The 24,925-nt window shown below is 40.2% G+C and overlaps 2 protein-coding genes across 5 annotated transcripts; one reads left to right on the forward strand and one right to left on the reverse strand.

Annotated features, from left to right (window-relative positions):
• Positions 1-279: 279 nt before the first annotated feature.
• Positions 280-4,934, forward strand: rab14 (RAB14, member RAS oncogene family). Its single transcript, XM_057320883.1, has 8 exons — positions 280-409; positions 1,062-1,122; positions 1,612-1,665; positions 2,060-2,237; positions 2,331-2,397; positions 2,585-2,672; positions 2,794-2,824; positions 2,932-4,934. The coding sequence occupies exons 2-8, from the start codon at positions 1,071-1,073 to the stop codon at positions 3,107-3,109; spliced, it is 648 nt and encodes a 215-aa protein (XP_057176866.1). The 5' UTR covers positions 280-409; positions 1,062-1,070; the 3' UTR covers positions 3,110-4,934.
• Positions 4,935-5,097: 163 nt separating this feature from the next.
• cntrl (centriolin) lies at positions 5,098-23,940 on the reverse strand. 4 transcript variants are annotated; one of them, XM_057320807.1, is made up of 42 exons: positions 23,388-23,940; positions 23,177-23,307; positions 22,953-23,083; positions 22,675-22,816; positions 22,082-22,268; positions 21,808-22,001; positions 20,489-20,527; positions 20,093-20,212; positions 19,843-20,014; positions 19,627-19,736; positions 19,308-19,502; positions 16,214-16,367; positions 15,679-15,899; positions 15,414-15,590; positions 15,153-15,287; positions 14,331-14,476; positions 14,037-14,229; positions 13,791-13,949; positions 13,365-13,544; positions 12,759-12,866; positions 12,549-12,684; positions 12,324-12,466; positions 12,080-12,245; positions 11,720-11,991; positions 11,430-11,587; positions 11,166-11,328; positions 10,938-11,068; positions 10,729-10,869; positions 10,504-10,630; positions 10,178-10,342; positions 9,907-10,066; positions 8,358-8,473; positions 8,056-8,273; positions 7,798-7,973; positions 7,666-7,730; positions 7,413-7,592; positions 7,071-7,235; positions 6,614-6,742; positions 6,288-6,485; positions 6,112-6,174; positions 5,786-5,975; positions 5,098-5,684 (listed from the first exon to the last, which is right to left on the reverse strand). In XM_057320807.1, exons 1-41 carry the CDS (start codon positions 23,515-23,517, stop codon positions 5,832-5,834), a joined length of 6,240 nt encoding a protein of 2,079 aa, XP_057176790.1. In that variant the 5' UTR covers positions 23,518-23,940; the 3' UTR covers positions 5,098-5,684; positions 5,786-5,831. The 4 variants fall into 4 exon arrangements, with proteins under 4 accessions (XP_057176790.1, XP_057176799.1, XP_057176808.1 ...); XM_057320816.1 differs by having other exon boundaries at positions 5,098-5,975; positions 7,080-7,235; XM_057320825.1 differs by lacking the exons at positions 22,082-22,268; positions 22,675-22,816; positions 22,953-23,083; positions 23,177-23,307; positions 23,388-23,940 and adding an exon at positions 20,374-20,414 and having other exon boundaries at positions 5,098-5,975; positions 21,808-21,827.
• Positions 23,941-24,925: the final 985 nt, after the last annotated feature.

Below are 24,925 nucleotides of genomic sequence, written 5' to 3' on the forward strand. Positions count from 1 at the left end.
ATAAGCAGCGTCGTGTGGAGCAGATATTTGCATTACAGGAACACAAATCCTAGTACAGAATGTTTTTCTACACTATTCAAATAACTTTACTATAGCTTCTCCAACGTAGGTGGGCTATATATTTTTATTAATAGAACGATATTTGCGTGGTAAAATGGCTGTTTTATTGACCCAGCGAGAGCAGATTGGTTTAATGTGCTGTTGGTGTGGTGTGTTTAACGTATATGTAGTATGTAGTATGCTGTTGCTCCAGTAGAGGTGTTTAGTGTAGCGTAAGATGCTGTTGCTCCAGTAGAGGTCGCTATTCTCACTGTTTTTATCATAGCGCTCTTAGAGGAAGAAAGCGGCCGGACGGCTTCAACGCGAGAACCAGCCCAAACCTCCAAAACCACTTGAATTTATACATTAGGTAAAAACTACAGACATTACAAGACAGTGTTCGCCACATTTTCTTCAATAACTGTGTTGCGTAAAACCGAACGTCAACGTTTTATTTTGGGAGTAGCCGTTAGCTTTAGCATCTGAGGGTTTGGTTCAGCGCGAGGTCAGCTAACGCTAACTAGCCTTTTCATGCTGAATTTTCACTTTTAACCGCTGAGAACTGCCACGAAAATGTCAAATGCGTATTTGAGTCGTTAATACGTCATTCTGGAGTGTTTTATATAAAGTGCGGTGTTGTATACAGCTACACAAGCCTTGACATGACAGTGTGATTAGCTGGTGAGATAGTCATGGCGCTGGCAGCTTGTTATGCTGCAGTCTTGTGTGTTTATGCTGCTTTAACTCAAGTGTCATGTTCCTGTGTACCTTTCATTTTACATAGCAAGTGTTTAACCCCATATGCACATATTATAGTCCTGGATGGATAGTTTTATCTCGATCTCTTGGGTCTAAAGCTGGGTGAACTTGTAAAGGAAATGTGTCTTTGTAGACAATAGTGCAGTCAGCTGAGAGAGCTGCTGTGTTGGCTGAACATCTCATCATAATCCATTTAAAAGGACGTTTTTGTTTCGCAGTGTATGTCATTTTCATACATGTGTACATTGTTTTCTGCTTTTTAGATCAACAAAATGACGACCGCACCTTATAACTATTCCTATATTTTCAAATATATCATTATTGGTAAGTATGTAGTTTGCATGTGTAAAAATACATATGAAGAGTTTGGTTTCAAAATGAGACAACTCCGTTTTATTTTTTCAAAAATCATGTTTTTTATTATGTTATCATGTTTTTATTGTGTTAGTTAGCTGTATTTTTTTTGAGTTATTATGGCTTAAATCAAAACAAACCAGCTGCTGTTTGATTGATATTAATTGGAATGCACAATAGAGAGAGTTATTTCATTTTGGAACCAAACTCTTCATATACTCTCTAGTATGTATGTTATAGTACGTTATATTGTAGTGTACTACCGTATAGTGCACTTACTGTAATGTTTTGTAGTGTGTGCTATATAGTGTTACAAAATAGATGAACTGTAGGAAATACTGTAGTATACTAAACATTGTGTATGTGTGTTACAAAACATGGCAGATTCTTCATATTGTACCTATTTGTATTTTAGGTTTCTATTGTTGTCCCAAATAAGATTGTTTGGTGTTTTTACAGGCGACATGGGGGTTGGAAAGTCGTGTTTACTCCACCAGTTTACAGAAAAGAAATGTAAGTGCCAAGGGCGGTGTGAATTACACTAACAAGGGATCCATTGACATCTCCGCTGCAGGCTAATGCACCATATGTGTTGTGCTGTTTATATTATTTATCACAACGATTTTGTCATCATTTCCTAATATTCCTTGAAACAAGAACGCATTCAACAATAGTAATCTTGTTAATACACACTTATTTCATTCACTTATTTAATGGATAATTGGGCAGTTGACAAATTGACCGTACATGTGTCCTCTGTTGTGACAGCAAAAATTTAGAAAACAAACTGTTAATAATATATACTTTTTTATTATTAATATTTATAAAATAAAGTAATAATTTTGCTCTCACACCATTTATTTGTCAACTACCTAACTGTAGTTAACTTATCTACCTATCTATTTAGTTATGGCTGACTGTCCTCATACAATTGGCGTTGAGTTTGGCACGCGGATAATTGAAGTTAGCGGGCAGAAGGTGAAGCTTCAGATTTGGGACACGGCGGGGCAGGAGAGATTCCGCGCGGTCACACGCAGCTACTACAGAGGAGCCGCCGGGGCCCTCATGGTGTATGACATCACCAGGTAGACAGATGTTCCCTTGTCATTATTCAGCTCTGATCCCATGTTTAAATGTTTGTCTGGTGCTTCGTCGGTTGTGATGCCTGTTGTTTGCAGGAGAAGCACATACAACCACCTCAGCAGCTGGTTGACTGATGCCAGGAATCTCACCAATCCCAATACTGTAAGTTTGTTACAGTACAAACATTCAAAAGGGTACTGGCATTAAAATAGCCCTTTTAATGTTCTCCTGCTGTTGTTTTCTGTTCAGTATGGTGTCAGAGCTTCATGCATATTTTATGCTGAGATGTGGTTTGCAGGATGGCCACATCATGTTGAGCCTTTGTAAGACAATCTGAACGTTTCCTCAGGTGATCATTCTGATTGGTAACAAGGCAGACCTTGAAGCCCAGCGAGATGTCACGTATGAAGAGGCCAAGCAGTTCGCGGAAGAAAACGGTAAGATGAGCTCGCTTATCGCTGAAGCTTGTGGCCTTTTGAATTCAATGCTAGGCTAATGCAAACGTGTGAAGGATTGAATTGTATGAATCACTTTCGCGTCTTCGATCTATTTAAATAGGTTTGTTATTCCTGGAGGCGAGCGCAAAAACGTAAGTGCCTTTTCAGGCTGCCTGCTGATGGAGTATAATCACTTTACCTGTACAACGCCTAGCGTGATATTTTAGTTCTCTTTAGCATCTTTGCATATGTCCAACAGAGGTGAGAATGTGGAGGATGCGTTCCTTGAAGCAGCGAAGAAGATCTACCAGAATATTCAGGATGGCAGTCTGGATCTGAATGCGGCCGAGTCGGGGGTCCAGCACAAGCCCACCGCTCCTCAGGGCGGGCGCCTCAGCAGTGATGCACAGCCCCAAAAAGAGGGTTGCAGCTGTTAATGACCATGAAGACTTCATTCGTTCTCTTTCTCTATACCCACTCCCCTCCGCTCTCACATCTGCCTCCTTCTGTATCTAAAAGCCCCTCCCATTCCTGTATGATTGGGGCCAGATGGCTCTGAGTGATGGACGTGTAACATAATTAATTCCCTCCATACTCCTGCTCTCATCCTCCTTCCCATCTCTTCTATCTTCCCTTTCTCGTTTTGCTTATTTGTCATACGCACACATCCCAGTGTGCCCAGAAAGCACTCGAGGGAGGACAGATCCCCACCAAACACTAATCCTGAAGAGAGATGATGATTGTTGATAAACTGAAGAAATGCTGGGTTTATCCTTTACAGACATGATGTGCATAACCATAAGCGAAACATCTCGTGTACAGGAGATGTCTGAATGCTAGCGTAATGTAAATGAAATGGAAATATTGGCAAACGTTATTGGTGTCAGAAGTGATCAGGAGGACTTGCATCACCATTGTATGTAACATTGTTTTGTTAAAAGAATCTAAAACTGAAATAATGTATTCTGTTTTAAATTAGAGGTTTTGCAGTTTCACATCAAATCACCAAATATTTATCCCTGTTTGTACCTATTCAGGAAATATTATACATGTACTATACAAGATTAGTATTGTTTTGAAAGAAATTTCAATGGAAGGTCCATTGTAAAAAATCTATTTCTGTGGTCAGACGCAGTTGTTTTAACTTGGTAATAGTTACTGTTGTCCTGAAGAATGTTTTTCGCACTTTGCGTTTTCGATTTGGTTTTCCGAGGGCCTTGAGCTTGTTTTTGTTACTGAGGTCTTAAGTCTGTCACGCTGCAAGGTTTAGATCTTTGGTCTGTTCTCTATAAATATTTCAACGTCACTTTTAAGAAACTGACCAGAGTAATCTGTGCCTGTTTAGGGACAAGGTACCAAACGTTCGGGCCCAGTAAACCCTCGTCATATCAATATATAGTCATTGTTTTTACATTGATCATTTCAGTTGCCTTATGATTTGCTTTTGTTGACTATGTGCTGGCCGTTTTTATTTATAATCCTCAAATAGCTTTTAACAGAAGAATTCCGTAAATAACGTGTAATAAATTGCAATAGTGATTTTGCCTTTTCAAAAGCATTCCATTAAATTTATTTCCAAACACTGATCACTTTATGCTTCGAGCTGAGTTTATTAACGGTTTGTTAAGCATGATGCATGATACACGATACGACTGCTTTTAAGAGGCATCAAGGTTTTCCTCAATGTGATGGGAGTTATTAACGTCCCAATAGTAGCATAAGAATATACCACTGCAGCATGAAAAACATCAATGTGGGGAAATGTGGCCCAGATCTATTTAGTAGATCACCTTAAAGGCATAATTCACCCTCTTCTCTCTGCAGAACACAAAAAAAATTATTGAAACTTTTATGATCACAAAGCCACTGGGACATTTCTCAAAATATCTTATTTTGTGTTTCCACAGAAGAAAGTCAAATACAGATTTACGACATGAGGTTGAATACAATAGTTTATGTTTGGGTGAACTGTCCCTTTAAGAAACAACAAAAATGGGCTGATGATACAACCAGCAGTTGTTTATTCATAGATGCATATGCGTTGAACAGGTTAAAGGCAAAATGACACTCCAAATATAATTTTCTATTTGTGTATTATGGTAGATTTTAGACGTGGTTTTGTAAACTAAAAATCAATTTTATTTCGCTCCTACTGTCTTGCTTTTTCATGTCTTAATGACATCTTTACACTGCAAAAAGTAAACGTTAACCTGCTCTTGAACTCAAGTATGTCTTCTGTAAGTGAGATTTGTTTGTAATTATGTTAATAAAGACAATACTGTAGACAGTGTTTTTGTCCACATATATAATTAATTGCACTGTATATCAGCAACAATGACACAAATGCACAAACTGTACACAAAGAGGCGCGCTGTAATAAATACTTTGCATATCATGAATACAAGGTGATAGTCATTATAAATACGTAAGGAACATTTAAATCGTAAGCCTTAAACAAACGTGTGAATTGCCTCACGATAAAACAAAGAGCGGCGTAGCGCAGACCAAACCGTGCATGACGGCGAGGTATCGCGAAAGCGATTCCGAACGTTGACATTTCCGAGCGCTCTCGCGATACTTCGATGTCTTTCGCCGAATGGTCTGCACAGCGCCGCGTGAAGTAGAAAACTGTTTTCTTGGCTTTTGTTTAATGTAAGTATAAAAAGGCAAATCACAGTTTCAGTGTTAAAAATAACTGTTTTAAAATCTGTAAATGGCTTCGTATCTCTAAAAACAATAGAAAACCTAAACTGAGGTAGTGAGTTAAACATCCACCGCCCTTAGTTTTTACCTCAAGTTTCAGTTTCCTCATTTGTATATGGAAAGTGCTGATTGCAACCGACTTTTTTGCTTTAAAGAAGGCCGAGACTGCTGTGACCAACACAAGAATCTAATCACTCCATGGTAAATCTGTCACAATCATTTCTTTGTTTTCCTTGCTCTTTGTCTGGCTTAGATTAACGGCTCATCTGACCAGATCTGCACGTCTCTATAACCGCTTGGTTTCATAATCTGACAGAAATAAAGAAAACGAATTAGAACTTCCTTCTTGACATGTGTTGCGAGGTTACTACACAGTATATGCACAATTTTCAGAGGAACCTTTTACTAACAATTGCGTTTGTGCTAAAGATGTCCTCCTGATTCCTCGAGTAGGGCCTATGAGGAGTCTTTGGTAGAGTTGCACAGGAGCTGGTCTAACTTGTCGACATGTCTGCGCAAACCCTGAATGCTGCCTTCGGCCTCTAGTCGGCGTTGACTCAGAGCTTCCTGTTGGGAGAACATGCGTCTGCGTAGCTGGACCTGGTTGGATGGCAAAAAACATCTTAAAGTCCAAAGCACAGCCCATTCAATAGAGTAGTTCACCCAAATATATGTTATATATTTCTAAGAATATATTCAATCATTTTTTTTTTTTAATCATTTATTATTACTGTACCTTTAAATGGTCTTCTTGCTGTCTGAGTCTCTCCCTAAGTGCATCGCCACGCCACTGCTCATCCTGTTTGCAGCACAATTACATCATCATCAATGCCAATGACTTACTTTAATAATAGCAGATCTTTTATTTTGGATTGATATGTTTATAAATCAAATAAATCATGCAAATAGTACCTTAGTGCTGTAGCCTGGTTTCCTCCCAGCGAGCGTAACACAAAGATGGTTCTCCTTCAGACTGTCTGTATCTGAGGAGATGCTGGAGGGCGACTCGAGCTCCCTCACCTCCCCGCTGTCCACCTCCGCTTTCACCCGTGACCTCACGGGCGGCACTGTGTCCCTAATGTCACCCAGTCCAATGCTGTCTTCCTGCAGCTGAGAGATGACATTTACTAATCTTACCCCCATCACCACACAACACAAGTCCTTCTATAATCAACCAAACAAGTTCGGCTGGAATAATAAGATGTTTATCTACAATCTCTGCTGTTTCCTGTTTGTACCGTGTCTTTAAGGCCGGGCGTCTCTTGGGAAAAGGTGCTGAGCTGTTCCTGCGGCGTCCTGGCTTGTTTATGGTTTTCTTGAGTGTCTTTTTCCACAATCAGCAGTTCTCTTTGGAGCTGTGCACGATCCTGAAATGAAGTCAGTTTGCTGGTTTCAAGCTTTTATAGGCTATAAAGTAGCTTTACAGTAAAAGCCAAACGGAGAATTCCTAATAAAAATGTGTAATACTTTTAGTCTGTTATTATTGGATTGGTGTAACACAAAATTTAAGAGTTGCCTGCTTTTTAATTTTTTTGGCTCGAACAAAAGTACAAAAGGAGAATCACAGTACGTTATTTCAGTATGTTGGGATATTGTAGTACCATGGTATTCCTTGGAGTACACCTACTAGGTAATTATTCATTACCATGTTATAACAAATTACCATCTTATCACTGTACTTGCATGTTTATCCACCTGCTTCACCTGCATTTCTGAGGCTGCAGCTGTGACCTGCTGCACCTGCTCCAGCCTCAGGGCGAGAGCTCCCTCTACTGCCTGCAGCTGCGACTGCAGCGTCTGCTGCTTCAGTCTGTGAAGCTGCTCCAGATCACTGCTCTCCTGCTGCTGAACTCTGATCAGCTGTACACAGGACACAAATATCCTTCATTACTCTTATTTAGATGAATGTATGTGAAACTGTGCATTACATTGATTTTACCACAGTGCCTAAAACCCCTCACAAATGGGTAAAATCACTAGGAGACATAACTGAGATATTAAAGAGATCTCGTCTGTTATTTTGACTTCTTCTGTCACCTTGTCTTGCTTTTCAAGCTGTGTTTGTTTCTCGGCCACTCGTGCTTTCAGCTCCTGCAGCTGCTGTCCCAGTTTGTCCAGCTTCTGTTGTCTCCTCTTGATCTTCTCCTCCAGTTCAGATTTTTGATCGATCTGCTGCTTCACAAGATCGTCTCGCTGCTTCTTTGCAGTCTTCACCTCCTGAACAAGTCCAACATGTTTTGTGTTGTACGACAATAAACGCTAAAACTGCAGAGATGTGCATTAAACTCACCTCTCTGATCTCATCGAACTGAGTCTGAGATTCCACGAGCTGTTTCTTCAGTCTGTTCACCTCCTCTGTGGGTTTGAACGAGCAGTTGAGCGTGAGTAAGCACATATTATAACGGTGTTCATAAACACGCACCGTACGAGCTGTTGTCATGGTGATGTAATGGCGTTGAACAGCACAGACCTTCAAGCTTGGCTGCGGCGTCTCTGTGGATCTCCTGCTGGAGCTCGTGTGCATGTTTCTGGTCCTGTTGACGTCTGTCAAGCTCTGTCTGTGCGGTCCTTGCCGCCTTCTCTGCAGCCTCCAGACACCTGACAAGAGAATTCATTTCAGACACAACAAAAACATGAAGCCCATCCGATTAGCCATCCCGATCTGTTAACGCCCTGTTACCTCTGAGCATGCATACGTCTGGCTTCCAGGTTTTTGCACTGTTCCTGCAGGCCGCTCCGCTCTTGGACTGCTGTGTCTGTTTGCCGTTGTAGATCTAGGTTTTTTTGTTGGAGTGCGTGAAGCTCCTCTCTCTCTTTCTCCAGCAGTGTCCTCTGTCTCTCGGCTTCTCCATTCTGCTCCTGCAACTCCTCATGGACACGCTGGAGCTCCACGAGCACCTGAGCAGCGTACACTCACATGTTAATGTGCATGTCATCATTTTGCATATCAAAAAATGAGTACAGACCTTCTACAGAACTGACCTGTAGTAGAGTTTCCTGGCTCTTCTCAAGCTGGTCCAACTTCTGGTTGTGCTGGATCTTCACACCCTCTAATTCTGATGACTCCAGATGGACCATTTCCAACACATGCTTCAGCTCTACAAACATTATACAAATGTACATACCCCAACATGAATTTGTAAGGTAAACAACATTATTACATTTTTCTATGTGCTAGTTAAACGATAATGGTTAGTTTAAATCCAGCCTGGTGTGATTTAAGTTTATTGAAAATGGACAAATTTGGTGTTTGGACAACAGTTATTTAAATGTTGTTTGTTTGTTGTTGTTTTATTATGTGTTAGCTTTTGTTTTCATATTTTTTATCTTAGTTATTGTAGCAATTTTGTTATGTGCCTATGTCATTTTCTTATTAATTATTATTTTATTTATTTTTAATATTGCTATATAGACAATTTCAAAGCAACAACATAAACAAACGTGCGCATCAAGGTTATTTTAGTTTACTAAAATTAAAATTTTGAACACGTTCTTGTTCATTGAAATCAAATAAAATATTGACCTGAAAATTAATGGAAAAACATAACTCCATGAAAATTTGAAATGTTGCCTCAAAAATAAAGTAAGTTTAAAGCAGTAAAATTATAATAATAAACCAAAACTAAAATAAAAATTAATTAATCTTATATAGCATTATTAAAAATAAACCAATAAATTATAAAATGACAAAAGCATATACCAAAATTGCTAAAACTTTAACTAAAATGAACACAAAAACTAAAAATCTAATAAAACTAAAATCAAAATGCGTTCGTGGACTGCCCTTAACTTCCGGTACACATTCGCAAACAACAGAGTGCTTGTAGATTAGTTTTTATAAAAAAGCAAAATAAACCGCATTACTTTGTTAAACTGGCCTCTCCAATATTTTAAATTTAGACTGCGATACCATGCTCAACCGCTAGATGTCAATGTCCCATACGGTTTCTTTAAATGCGACAAAACTAGAGACCCATTCAACAAATTGTTTATTGAATAAATGATTATACAATAAAATAATAATATAATAAGTATTTACATAAATGAAATTAAATATAAATAGTTACATTACTAGACACTAGCCAGACAGATAAACAAACCGCAAGTTAACTGCTGTCCTGGCGCGCGCGTCAGATATAATGGTCTATAGGTTTAAGGTTAGATTATTTAGTTCCAATTTTAGTCCCTTAACTTTTGAACTAATTTTCGTTTAGTTCAAGCCTAAATTTGATTTGATTTAAATTAAAAGCAATGTTTAAAAAGTATAGTTAAATAGTAAAGACTGGACCCTTATTTGGACACTATAGTAAGTCAAACCTAAATTTGAGCTATTATGTTGTTATTGAAACAGTGTCCCGACTGTAACTCCATTGGGATCTAGCTTGTAAAATCAGCACTGTCCCAATTTTGTTCATACGTTTTGTCACCCTGGTGGTCACAGGTCTTGGCTGTTTTAAAGCTTATTTGAACTCATCCATTCAGATTGTAATATTAGAGCTATCCTTTAAGATTGTATTTTTATGGAACACACCTGCTTTGTGTTTGTTGGTAGCTGATGTAAGGTCATGCAGGGTTTCCTCTTCTTCTTGCTGATCTGTCTTACACTGAGCCAGTCTGCTCTTCCTCTCGGACAGCTGAGAGTCCAGCTCTCCCTTCTGTACGGCCAGAGTCTGTACATCCACACGTAGCTCCTACCCATACAGTTTGGACGTTTATTAAATTTGGACACACTTCTCTTATATTTTCTCAATAAGTATTGACCCACTTCACTTATATTTTGTTCAGTGTGATTCAATACAGACCTGAATGCGCTGATGTAAGCTGTGGACGTCCTCCTCTCCCTGTCTGAGCACATCTAACAGACCCTGCCTGTACTTCTCCACACTAATTCTTAGCACCTCCTCTTCCTGTTTCCATTGTTCCAGCTTCCTGTCCAGCAACGACAGCTCTTTCTGCTGCAACTCCACCTGTAACCCACAAAAACAGCTTCTGAGACACTCAGACACATTAACATGATCTTGAAAATGAACTTCAGGTATTCTTTTTGACTATTGTTTTAAAGCTTAGTTTGAACAAAAAGTCTTGAAAGTATGTATTTGCATTAAGCACTTTTTTAACTGTGTGTTACCTGGTCGCTGGTCTCGTCCAGTTGTGTTTGCCTTTGTGTTAGGTTGTTTTCCGCCTCTCTGCAGCTCTGTAGGAGTTTTGCTTCAAGGTTCTGTGTCTCTTTCAGCTCATTCTGAACAGTCTCCAGTCTATAAGAAAATCAAAACACACAGACATTTCAATAAAAACACACGAGTTTATCATTTCACACAATCGGTAGTTAAATGAAAAGAAGCGCCCGGAGCACCCGTCAGTCGCTATTTCCAGCTTTCTGTTGACTTCTTGAAAATGTGCGTCGTGACGTGCGATTATCTCCTGCACCTCCTGCAGTGTGTGTTCTTGCTCCTGTTTCTGTTTCTGCAGCTCCAGAACTTCCTCCTGAAGATTTCTGCAGTAGAACATTTACGTTACATAACAGTTTTGCAACTAGCTAGAACAAAACAACTTCAGTGTTACCTGAGCTGTTGTTTACTGTGCACCAGCTGTGTGGCGTTGTCTCGAGCTCTCTGTTCCATCTCCACCAGGTCTCGTTCTGTCTCTTCCACCCGTCTCCTGGCCTCATTATAACTCTGCATGCTTTCTTTAGTCTACAAACGCACACATGCATGAGATCGTTAGCATTCTTCTAACAGAAAGTTTAAGTAGACATGTCATGTACATAATGAAGTCTGAATGATGTCAGACTTTGTCTTTGGTGTCTCTGAGCTCGGTCTCGGCCTCAAGCAGAAGTCTGTCGGCCTCTCTGAGCTCCGCTCTGCGCTTCTGAAGGGTCTTCTCCACACACGCCACCTCTCCTGACACACATTGCTCATCCTCCGTGTGAGATACGGAGCTTTCCAGCCTGCTCCTAATGAACCAAACAATTGAAAGGCACTTTGCAGTGAGAATAAATGTATTTATAACAGAACTAGTTGATATAGAATAACGCGAGGCTGGAGTTGCACTGACGTGTGGTGCTTTAGCGTGTGGACGGCCCTGCGGAGTCGCTTTATTTCCCGCTGCAGATCTGCTGTTTTCTCCTGAAGCGCCAAATGCTCCTTCTCACCGTGAACTCTATCAGCACGTTCATCTTTCAACCTGCGCTCTGCATTCTTCAGATCTCGCTCCTGCACCGATTCAAACAATCATCTTAACCGACATTTTTTACCCGTTTCTATTTAATATAGTTATCATATTAAACATGAACACAGTGACCATATTTATGTTGTAATATAATTTAATGATAAAAAGCAACTCGCCAAGTCCTGATGTCCCGGCACATTACAGTGCAGTGTTCCATTGGGCACCAAAGGAACCGTAAGACCGCCGGGAGGGGGGCCGTACATCAGCCTGGCTCCATCAGGGGGCGGCCCATACAGAACAGTGCTGGAGCCAATGGGAAGGCCAGGCACAGGGTGATCGTACATAACTGAGCCAGCGGGAGGAACAGGAGTGAATCCAGCGGTGTTGGCGAGAGGAGACAGACCTTCCACATCACTCTCTCTTCCGCTGTCTCTGAACACCTGAGCATCTGTGGAGTCATAACATGAAAATAAAGATGAAGCTTTGTGTGACATGATCTTCATCTTGAGAGATAGAATATGCAATTAAAACCCTGCCTCTTCTGGCGTGAGTTTGTGGATGTGGAGAATGGACCCAGTATCCTCCATTAACAGGTGGTCTTCGGTCCCTGTGTGCTCTGGGCCGTCGACCTTTGTCTGGAGATTGAGGGTGCGCAGAGCCTAACCCCGAGTCCTGTGTGCCCTGAGATCCCAGACTAGGAGCCTGAAGATGAAAAATGTGCGGCTTATTATATAAAACCGGTTGAAGAACACATTTAACATGAGAAATATAATGTCTTACATTTTGATTTGACGGTACATAGTACCAATACCCAGCGTTCGGGCTGGGATCTCCTAAACTTGACAGGAAGTTATTCTGCTGCAGTAGAGTTTCCCTCAGAGCTCCAATCTCCTCCAGCAGCTCTTGCAGATTTTCATTGTTTGCTAAACAGATCACAATATATCTTGTATTCATGGCTATGATGTACTGTATAAGGCTATTATAATGAAAACGATGCAAACCAACCTTCATTGGCTTGAGCTAGCTGATCTCTGAGGCGTTTGGTCTGGGCCTGTTGTTTTTTCAGGGTTTGGTTTAATCTGTCCAGTTCTTGCTGTTGAAAGTCTGAGACACTGTGGTGGTTCCCATCTGTCTCATGAAACTACAAACAAGATAAACGTGAATATATAGCAGCAGTGAACGTGACAGTCTGAGAATTTACAGTAGATGCATTACCCTATCTCTCAGAAGATTTTGGAGAACCTGGATCTCAGCTTCAGCATTGGTCAAGTCCTGAATGGCTTGAGCAGCTTGAAGTTTGGTGTTCTCCAACTCCTCTGCATCCTAAACACAATTTTGTGTCAGTGTATTACTGGGGACATCTTATCTATGAGGAGCATCAAAAATCTTCTAAAATGTTTGTTTTTAATGTTTAACCATAAAGACATTTCATAGCTAATGAGACACACACACATGCCATCTTTATCTTCTAATGCCCCGTTCACATTACAAGCGACATGGTCCCATTCATTTCAATGGAGAGCTGGCGACTTCCGGTGACACGAGCAGTATCGACTGTTGGCGACCAGATGACGCGACAAGTTGAGAAATGTTTAACTTTATGCAAATGAAGAGTGACCTTTGGTAGCGACAGCCATTAGGATTGAAGATGGGAGCTGATGTGATTCTTCTCCTCTTAGCTCCTGCAGTGAGCGTCACCAGTAGTGGGAACGCCCACTAGCGACCTAACCGCCATCCCCTGGCAACTTGCAGTGTAATGTGAACAGGGCATTAGACTATGTCCATTTTTAGACAGTGATACCACACATCACTGTGACTTACTGCTGTTCTCTTCAGATGTATCTTCCCTATAGTGCTGTGGAGAGAGTGAAGTTTGTCTTTGGCAGCGTTGAGTTGTTGAGCAGCCATCCTGTCAGTCGTGGAGAATGATCTCTTGAGCTTCTGCAACTCAAGACTTAAAGATTCCAACTGCCCTTGAGTCTGACTTTCCTCGACCTTCATCTAGAAATAAAAAAAACACACACCCGGTAAATCCAATTCTGTCATTATTTATCCTTTATCAACCCACAAGGACAACAGCATGTCACCACAGCTATCAAACTCATTAATAAATTCACATTTTGGGATGGAATAACATAACGGTGAGTAAATATTGATTCACCGCACTGTCAAAATAATAAAAAATGTGAAATGACTGTGAACCTAAATGTTTAAACTTAATTTGAATTTCATTTGAATCATGTGCACCTCTTTCTCTTGCTCCTCCAGTTCAGCCAGCAGATGGTCCCTTTCCATTTCTGTATCTTCTAGACGCTTCAGCATCAAGTACTGCTGCTCATGGGTGTCTTCTAGGTCCTCCTTCAATCTTCGGAGCTCCGCCTCCTCACCCCGCCTCTCTGCCGCCTGCTGAAATCAACACAGGGAGATCAGCATCACATTCAACTCAGGCCTGCTATTAAAGAATGTGAGCATTAAAAACAACAGGTCTCTCACCTGATTCCGTTCCATCTGATATCTCTCCTGGTACCACCGGAGTCTCTCTCTGAGGGCCTTCATCTCACCAGCGAGTGTGTCCTGACTCTGTTGGGCTTCATCTCGATCTCTCTGGGCTGCTGATACCACACGATGAACCTCCTGTTGCAGCTCCATGAGACTCTTGTTCACGGCTTCTCCAAGATCTTCAAAGCTAATGCGTTTGGATGGAAAACCAACTCATTTCACTATCTGCTCGATGGACCTGTAGCTAGCTAGACAAATCACTTTTTTTAACCTGCTGATGCATTGTACCTCAGTTCTGCCTGTCCCGCAGCTATGCTTCGCTTTAACTCCTCGAGATGTTTACACACACGCACCGGACACAGCAGGTTGTCCCTGACCTGCTCCAATTCCTCCTGAAGAGTGTCTACCTTAACCTTCAGAAAGTCTTTCTCCTCCTGTGAATGAATTGTACAGGCAGTGAATTAGATTTGGGGTTTTCACTGGAGGTATCCAGCACATCAACAAGCAGAAGGTAATAATGACGATGCAGGTATAAAGGTAATAATGATGTAAATAAAGTTCAGTTTCTCGCACAAATGATCTCCTGCAAATGTTGTTGACGCAGGTTGCATCATTTATCCATGTGAATAAAGCAGCAACGACTAGACTCTGAAATTTAGCGGCATCTAGTGGTGAGGTTGCAAATTGCAACCAAAGGCTCACTACACCCCATCCTTTCGAAGCACAACAACGGTTGACACAGAACTAAGATGTCGTCGAACATAATTACGAAACTCACTCTGTAGAGCAGTTTGTCCGCTTAGGGCTACTGTAGAAACAACATAAAGTAAAGGGGACCTTGTAGATAGAAATAGCTCATTCTAAGGTAATCAAAAGATAACGCTTCATTACGTAAGGTCTTTACACACCTCTGAACACATAGTTATGTATATTATATTGCATTTCTGTCAATAGATCCTCCACAAAATGACACATTGGACCTTTAAGTAAAGTGGGCTCCCAGGGGCCAGAAACCTACCCTTCTGGTCATCCAGAATGGCAACGAAATGCAGACAAACAGCACAGAGCACACATTATCCTGGTATAAAATCTAAATCTCTAGTAACACACCTGAAGGGTGTTGACCTGTTGCAGTAGCTCCGCATTCTCCAGCTCTCTGTCGGTAGCCATCTGCATCTGAGTTAAAGCGTTCTCTTTAGCCTGCCGCTCCTTCTGAAGCTCCGCCTGTAGTGCAGAGTGCTCCATCTGGAAATGCAGACAACCAAAAAATATTCTGTATAAATTCTGTATGATAATAAATGTATAGCTTGAATGCACTGTAGGTCACTTTGGACAAAAGCATCTGCCGTCTGTATAAAAATGATTTCCTACCTGACTGAGTCGACGCAGTCTGTCCAGCTCCTCCTTCAGTTGTGTGGCTTGTGCATCTCTCTCCTGCAGCTGTGTCTCCAGCTCCGTCTCGTATTCACTGACCTGCCCCTGAACCTGCCGGAGCTCCTCATTCTCCTTCCTCAGATCCTCCAATTCCTGCTGCTGACGCATTAACTCCTACAACCAAACAACCCACAACGCTCAGTTTCACCTCGGAGAACCAACATGTTGCTAAATGATTATAATGTCAGAAACTGATTCCCACCTCCTGGTTGCTCTCTGCACTCCTTGCTTCTATCTCCAGATGCGTGCATTGCTGATCCTTCTCATGTAGGAGGCGCTGTAGACCGTCGTTGTCCCTCAGTAGACGTCTGCATTCACACTGGGCTCTTCGTGCTTGGTCTTTCACCCCCTGCAGATACTCCTGGAGACCTGCGATGATGCCCTCCAGGTCACGCTTTAGAGCTTCATTTGCAGCGATCTGACCTGAGGAATGGAAGATGTTCAACATCAGTATAGGTTTCGAAAGTTCTTCCTAAAAGATCTCATGCTCACCGTTGACTTTGAAGGTGCATTTCATATTTTTCATCATTACAAGAAATGATTCCTAATTTAAAAATGATGTTTTAAATGACTACTCCAATACCACTGTGGCATCACCTACAGTATTGCAATATAAAGATACAATTTTAATACATTCATCATCATCCATAAATAAGTTAGAAATCCCCAATCTTTACACAATTCAGGTAATAATGAATAATGCATCCATCAGTATGAAGTTTGACAAAGTTTCTCACCATCAGTAAGTTGTTGCTCCAGTTCTTTGATTTCCTGCGTTTCCTTGTGGATGCGTGTGATCATATCATCCAGCCTGCTCTCCAGCTCCTGATGTTTTCGGCTCATGATGGCCAGCAGCTGTGTCGTCCTGGACAGCCGAGCCTTCACATGGGCCTGAGGATGTAAAGACAGAGAGAGAGAAAGAGCCGAGTGATTCTTCTGGTGTGCAGAATCATTTTTACAAAACATTCTACATCATTTTGAGACAGGATGTTAAAGAGATAGTTCACCCCAAAATTATAATTCTTTCATCATTTACTCATTCTCACCCCATTCCAAACCTGTATGACGTTCTTTCTTTTGTAGAACACAAAAGAAGACATTTCGAAGAACGCTGGTAACCAAACAACATTGCACCCCATTGACTTCCATGTAATGGACACAAAACCACAGGGACATTTCTCAAAATATCTTCTTTTGTGTTGTTGAATACAGGCTGAATAAATGATGACGGAATTTGTATTTTAGGCGAACTATCGCTGCAATGGCTGGCTTTTTATTTTCACCCAAACCCTTTACAAATACAAGCTTTTTTATTATTAACAAGTTTAAAGCTGTTTGTCCAAATCAAAGCTATGCAGATCTGATCTACACTGAAAAAAATGCTGACCTGAAATATCCTGGAAACATCTAAATAAATTACATTAAATAAAAATAGGGTTTATTCAACATATACATTTTTTAAAGTGGAAATAAAACAGTCGTGGACTTCTGCATTCTGTACTTTCTCCACCCCTTCACTTCTCCTTCCTTCCCAGCACTTTTAATGCTTTCACTAAACATTATTTACACATAATGCATTAGTCACACAGCGAATACTCTTTTGTACACTCCAAGGCACTTGTTTTGTTGAAAGTGGGTTAAAGAATGCTGAGCATTCACGCAAACTGCTTTCAAACATAACACAAGCATGTAAAATATGTAAGACACGCAATTCATGCCATAAGTCCTTTGCAATTTCCTGTTGAAAACAAAAAAGTGAAAAGCACTAAAAGTCCTGAAACACACCAGACTGCAATGATAAACTTAAAAAAAGAATAAAGTTGACATAGTTAGCAATAATCATGTCTACAAACAACTTCAACAGCCTTAAACTGGAACAGTTTGACAGCAGGCGACAATGAGCCCCGGTGGGGTACTTACTATAGCGGTGCGGCTGCTATCTCTTATGCTTTCTCTACATGTCCAGTTTTGCTCTGTTGCTGCCACGGGAGGTGTGCCGGGGAATCTTTGTGCAGAAAGAGAGCATTTGCTGTCTCTTTAAAGGCTGCTCTCTACTCTAAACTTGAAAGCTTTTGTCTTCAGTGTACAACTATCAGTAAAGTCGCCCCCTCCTTTGGACATCCCTCCCCGCCCCTCCTCTTCTGCACTCTTTCCACTCTTTGAATCAACACAGGAAACTTTCCCTCTCAGCCAATCAGTGCCTGAAGCCTGGGGCAGGCAGGGAGTGAGGAACCTCTTTGGCTCCACCCACAGCAACAACAGGCTTCCCCGAGGACACAAGTGCTCCCTTGTTTCTTAAAGAGACAGGGAGTTTATTTCATACCATATGCATTGCAGTCAGTGGTCTCTAATCCTGAGCGTCAAGGGATGGAAATGATGAACTCCGTAGGGAACGTCATCTTATAATAGTCGACTTTGTTGTTAGGGAGGAGGCACAACACATTGATTGAGACTCATTTTGTACTGTCTGCATGCTAAACAAATACAATGATTGATATGAGAAAGAAATACACTTGTTATACAGCTCTGGAAAACATTAATGGACCACTTTAAAATGATTTTCATGCTTTTGTGTACTTGGCAAGTCAGTCTTTCTGTCCGGTGACTTTATGTCACTCAACAGTGCTTTTGTTCGAATTCAACAAACACTAGAATGGAATTCAATCTGCAATAAATGCAAGAATGCTGATTAAAGTCCAATTTTAGTGTGCTTTCAATGTTTTCACATCTGAAAAAAACAGATCATTCAACCGCTTGTGGTGCCCTTCGAAGGCTCACTGAAGTGTGATTGTTCACGCTTGAGTGTTAAAAGTAACAGCGGTTGAAAAACATCTTTATCTTTCCCTGCAAGTAACATCCTTCCATCCTTTTTGACTATATTCACACAACCTAATATTTAGAAGGATCTACTGACAGAAATGCAATATAACACACATAACTATGTCTTCAGAGGTGAATAAAGACCTTACACAATGGAGCGTTATGTTTAGAATGAGCTATTTCTATCTACACACACCGTGGGTCCCCTTGCGTGGAATTCTCCATGTTGTTTCTACAGTAGCCCTGAACGGACAAACTTCTCTACAGAGTGCATTTCGTAAATACGTTATCCCTAGTGCTCTGAAAGGGGAAGGGGTGGAGTGAGACGTTGGTTGCAATTCACAACCTCACCACTAGATGCTGCTAAAATCTCCACATTGCTCCTTTAAGTATCTTTTTGCTTTTATAAAATCAACTACTGCAAAATAAAGTATTCTTTTATTAAACTAAATAATTAAAGCAGTCATTTTTGCCTCTATATCACCTTCAGTATGATTCCCACGACACACTATACCTTGAATGCAGTAAATGTGTAAATCAGGCACTCAGAATATCAGACTGACTACACGATTATTATAGCCAAGATAATTCACAATAATGATATTAATACAATATGCATTGAATTGTAAATAATACTGCGTCACACAATAGTCAAATTCATCACAATTTTTTAGAGTTTTCTCTTTTTTATGAATCACACAAGGAGGAGAGAAGGAGTTTTTGAACCATTGTGGCTCTTAAATCAAAATATTAAACTGGTGCTGAATATTTTACAATATTCTCATATGTCTAGTATTAATATATTATGGATAAGCATGGTTTTTAATATCATTGGTATGTTGTGACACCCCATACCCTTTAGTGAAAGTGACCTATTTGTCAGATATGGTGACCCATACCCGAAATGTGACTTTATACACCATAAGTATGTAAATGCAAAGTTGTACAATCCCTGTGTCTTTATTGCGATATAGTTCAAATAGCGTGATAATGTGTAAAAATGACACTGACATATCTGGGGTCACTGGGATCCAGGCTGTCCAGAATACTCTGCATCTGCTCCATTTCACCCTGCGCTTGAGTCTTCTCTGTGCTCTGTCTGTCCAGCTGTTTCTCCAGCGTCTTCATCTCTTCTCTCAGTACTCCCAGTCTCTGTATTCTCCTCTGAAGCTCCTGTCTGACCTGATCCTTCTCCGCTTCACAGATCTGTGTGCAAAAGAACCAAATGACACCTTAATCTTATATTTAATCAAAGACAAATGAACTAATTCATTCCCGATTGTCAATTGATATACAGTTAAAAGAATATGTTTAAAAGGACAAATCTCACCCTTCTTTGTGAAAGCGTCTCCTCCAGCTGTTGGAGCTCCTCGCTGGCTCTGAGGATTTGCTGTTCTTTCTCCTCAATGTCTTTATGTAATTGTTGCAGTCGCTCCTCGGCTAAAAGCAGGGCATGTGTTAGGAAAAGTGCAAATATACAGATGACAATTTTTCAACTTTATAGTCTATAATATTATGAGGACATAATGCCCTTGAACACTTGTACCTCTAAGCTGAGCATGTCTGAACATATCATCAGATGCTGGGTTGTCTGTTTCCGACAGGTCCTGCTTCAGGTCTCGTGTTCTCTTTTTGTCTGAAGCGAATGTGACGTTTCGTTTCTGTCGAGCCTTTCCAATGTAAGGACTCTCACTAGAAAGGTTCTCCATCTCCACCTCCTGATCAACACGAAGAGCCAGGAATATTCAACCCAACTCAATTACGCAACCCTAATAAATAACACTAATAAAACTTACAGGGTCTGGAGAAAACGGAAGAGGTTCAAACTTGGCATCTATTTTATGAAAGGCCAGATCCTGCTCCAGCTCATAGTGTTTCTGACAGGCCCGGGTCAACTCCACCGTCTTCTGCTTTAGCTGTTCAGTGAGAAACAGATCATTGGACCATGAAGTCACAAACCTCTCAGCACAAAATGAGCTTTGAGTAACTTGTACACAAAACTGTTGAGACAATATACACACACAAATAATCGTACATACAGAACCGAAACATGCTAAAGATCATGGCAGTGCCATACCATCAACATGACAGTCTAGCACAGGACGACATAATGTGCACCTGAAATCACAGAAAACATCATGTGGACATCATACGCTGAGCAGTGGCTTATGGGTAACAGATTGGACAGATACCTGACACAGAGAATCCAGCAGAGGAGCGGAAAGTGGAGGCTGAGATTGAAGTGGGAATGAAGAGCAGAGGTGGAGAGAGACAAGCAGACAGTTTACACAAGAATATAGAGCTTGAAAGATTTCAGTGCGCTAAACAGAGAGAAGATACTTTTGACGTTTAAAGGAACAGTTCACCCAAAAAAATAAAATTCTGTCTTCATTTACCCTCCATTTACAGTTCTTGGCCACCATTGACTACCATAATAGGAAAAATTGCTTTATAAATGTCTTTGTTCTGTTTAACACAAAAAGAAGATATTTTGAAGAATGTAGGAAGGCAAACGGTTCTGGGGCACTTTTGACTACCATTTTTGCCAAGAATTGTTTGGTTACAAGCATTCTTCCAAATATCTTTCTCGGTGTTCATCACAACAAAGTAAATAATGACAGAATTTTTATTTTTGGGTGAACTGTCCCTTTAAGTCCACATGTTTAATGCCTGTGGACTTCACATAGTTGTTTTCACTGTGGAATTTAGGAAATATATCACCTATGTGTTATATAAACTAAAAGTTTGTTTTTATAAAAAATTTCACGGTTAAATTGTTGCTATTGTGTGACACTACATCTCCACCAGCAGGTGTCAGCATAACAAAAATGATTTATGCCTCCTTCCAGACGTCAAGATGTCAGTAGAGTGTTTTGATCTGCTGTGTAAATTTCAGAAAGCCTAATGCTACCCCTGCTTCAGTAAAGAACTCAAGTTCAGTTCAACACAGGGTAAAAAAAGTGGACGACGTTGTGTTTTTTGATGACTAAGACTTACAAAGTACCTTTACGGCAGCTGATAAAAGTGTGGAGGAAGAAGAGAGACCTGAACAGGAAACTAGCTAGAAATAGAGAGAAAGGGAAAGTTGGGGAACTGGACGTGCACTGTGAGGGCACTTTCAGTGTGCAAGTTCAGAGACTTGGAAAATACACAGAAATTAAAATATCAGAAGGTTAATAAGATTTACTTCAGAAGAAAATGGTCTGAACTATTTATCATGATTTCACAATTGACTTGCAACCAGCTCTAAAATATCTTTCTTTCCAACTTCAAAGCAAAATGTCAAATTTAGTCAAATCAAAAAACATTTAAAAAAACAATTGGACTTTTTTCTTTAAACCACAATAGGTGATTTTAACCCGACTGACATTTATCAAAAATGTCTCCTTTAATGTTCCATGAAAGATGAAACATCATGCACATTCAAATGACACGAGGAACGGCTGTTTTAATAACTCATTTCAGCCCTATCCACAATGTGGTTGGTGACAGTGAAGACTACATCACCCACCAGTTCAGATTTAGTGTCCAGTTCTCTCCTGAGCTCCTCGTGGCTCCGCTGTTGCTCCTTGTTCTCCTGCCTCAGGCTTTGATTGGCTCTTTCCTGCCGCTCCAGTTCTGCCAGTGCTGCCGTCTGCTCTCTCTGCAACCTGGAAATCTCCTCAGATCTCAACTCAAGGTCTTGCTCCAGACGCTCAACCTCCTCTGTGAGGACAGCAGGGACAGCCTCAGACTATAAGGCTACATAAGACAACTGTACAAATGTGTAGAAGGCATTGTTGTACCCATGTGAAAGCGCTGATGTGCTTGTTCTCTTTCCTGCGGACTGATTGGCTGTCCGTCCAGTATCTCCAGTGACCTCAGATGGAAGATCATGAAGAGGTGGTAGTGGGGCAGGCCGGCAACGGGGTTCTCTGCTAAAGTGAGACTCGTCAGGTTCTTCAGTGGCTTCAGTTTAGCCATCTCATTGAGCTAGATCACAAAAAAACGTAATATCAGTCCACACTGTGTAGGATGTGACACAATGGACACTTTATCGCGACTAGTAGCTGGATAAAGCAAACCGCTGCTGTCCTTCTGAAACATCATTTCTCCATATTTGGTCATTTTTTTTGCCACAAATCATCATTATTAGTCACTCTTTATGTTTGTCACTGGTTTTTGCAAATATCTAACCAATAAAAAGTATTAAAAAGTGCTTGTCAACTTTGACAACACGGTATTTAATCATTTAAAAAGTACAGTGTTTTTTCTATTTCCTGAAAAACGTGCAAATTTAGACATCTGAGGTTTTGGAAGGACAGCGACGAAATACAGAATAATGAAAAAATATAGGCATGAACTGGTTTCGTGAAAAGCACGGAGAAACACGACCCACCGAGAATATCTTGTTTCTCTGTAGATTTATGGTCTGAAGGGATCTGAGCTTCTTTGCCAGCCATATCGGTAGATGTTCAATGTTGTTGAAGGCAAAATTCAGAATCTGGAGACTTGACATGTGCTCCAGACCTTCAATTTTTCTGTAGTTACATAAACTTATCATTGCATTTTGATTTACAACACTAATAAAAATAGCTAGTACTTAATAGGTATAATAGTATTCGTTGAACAACTTAAAAGTACATTGACACCACCAAAACAAGTGTCATATCTTACTGTATTGCATTATTGGAAACGTGGAGTTCCCGCAATTTGCTTAGTTTCTCAAGTTTCTCGATCTTCTCGATTTTGTTGTTACTGAGGTTGAGAACCTGCAGATGCTCACACTTGTCCAAGTTTTCAATATACTATAAAAACATAAAAGCACAGGGATCAGTGTCAATAATGGATTAAACTATATAGAGTTTCATTAGATTTAACAGACACTGTCCAAATCTTACCCTAAACTGTTTGTCATTACTCAACGATGTGGACAGATCAAGAGTCCGCACAAGTGCTAAATTGTCACATTTGGTCAATTTCTTGATCAGATCTTCAGTGATGTATCTTGTTCCCTTGTGTTTTCTTTTGTCTATAAGCAAATATTTGAGTAAATGCATGTGTGATGGGCGACTTTATGATATGCTGAATTATCATCATCACTGGGATTACCCTTAAGATCTCCATCCTCAGTCTCCGGCCATGAGATGGCGTTGGGAGACGCAGCTTTGCCTTGGACGCTCTTCGACAATTTAAATCCGCCTGGTGGTGATCCTTTGCGCGTTTGACCTCCTTTTTTCATTTTATTCTCACGTAATTTGGATCTTCAATCTTGACATTCAGACATATTATCATTTGAGAAGACGAGCACATGCAACGTTCATCCTGAGTCTCAAGTAAGTATTAATACATTTAAAAGTACCGTGTGTTATTCTACGTTGGGATACGAAAAATAATAATTTAACTAATATTTTATCAAGTGATAGCTTTCCAAGCAGCTCACTGCATGGTCCCTGGTTTATGACGACTGGTCAACTTTTGTTAGCCCAGTTTCCATGGCGACAGATAAGACCCTAAGCTAAGCCAACAACCGCCTGATATAACATGTCCGTATGGTTTTGGAGTCAAAATCTGGCAAAATAAATAAACAAACCAACTGTTATCTCTTCTCGTGTCAAAGGTCTGATATTATGCGTTGGGTTTCTAAACGTTTATAGTGAGCATTCACTGTATTTCTGAAGCACGAAATCAAACGATTCGCGGTGATGTTTGGATCACGTGACCCAGCCACAGGAACTTCAAAATAAGAGTCTTGTGCCGAAATCAAGTTGTCAGTGCAGTTTGTAACGTTGGTTTTACTTTTAAATGTTTCGTTTAAAAGCAGCCAAATCATAACACAACTAGTATATTTAAGATATGTATCTACGTATGATGATTTAACAAGGATAACAAACTATAAATAACGTCAATTGACCAATCAGAATTCAATATTACAATATTATTATAGTTGTGCACAACGGCATTTTTTCTAATTTGTTAAAAGCCGAAAAAATACAATATATTTGGTGAAAGTGCAAGCAAACTTTTCTGTTAGCGTTAGTGTGTGGGTAATGTTTATAAATATCTGTGTATAGCGGGTATGCACGTGTCGTCACTTTCCCACGTAAGCACGCCGGAACGCGCCTGCTTGAGTGGTAAAACACTGGGCAAAATGAATAGTTACAATATCATTAAACGCAATTCCGCGCAACACATCAGTGTCTAAGAACACCCGGTTCCTTTGTAATTCATAAGGTAGTGGTAAGGATCACCGTCGAGTCTAGCTGCTTGTAGTTTCAGCAAATAATTGCGTGTTTTAGTCCTCCTATTGAATGCAGCCATTTTGCCTTAGTTTCAGTGTTGGGTAAATTACTCTGAAAAAGTAATTAATTACTAGTTACTAATTACATATTCAATAGTGTAATTAAATTACTGTATAAATTACTCTCTCCAAAAAGTATTTAGTTACTTATTACTAATTACTTTCTATATCCTACATAAACCTTGATGAGTTAAGTAATTGAAGGATAGACATGAAACGGCTTATTTAATTCATTCAAATAAATAATATTAAACTACATATAGTATTATTAACTGACCAAAGTATTACAAATGTGAGAATTATACATTAAAGCAAGGATTTTAAAGTTAGACTTTGAATTTTGATGTCA

Source organism: Triplophysa rosa, linkage group LG2 (assembly GCF_024868665.1).
Source record: "Triplophysa rosa linkage group LG2, Trosa_1v2, whole genome shotgun sequence".
Taxonomy (NCBI): Eukaryota; Metazoa; Chordata; class Actinopteri; order Cypriniformes; family Nemacheilidae; genus Triplophysa; species Triplophysa rosa.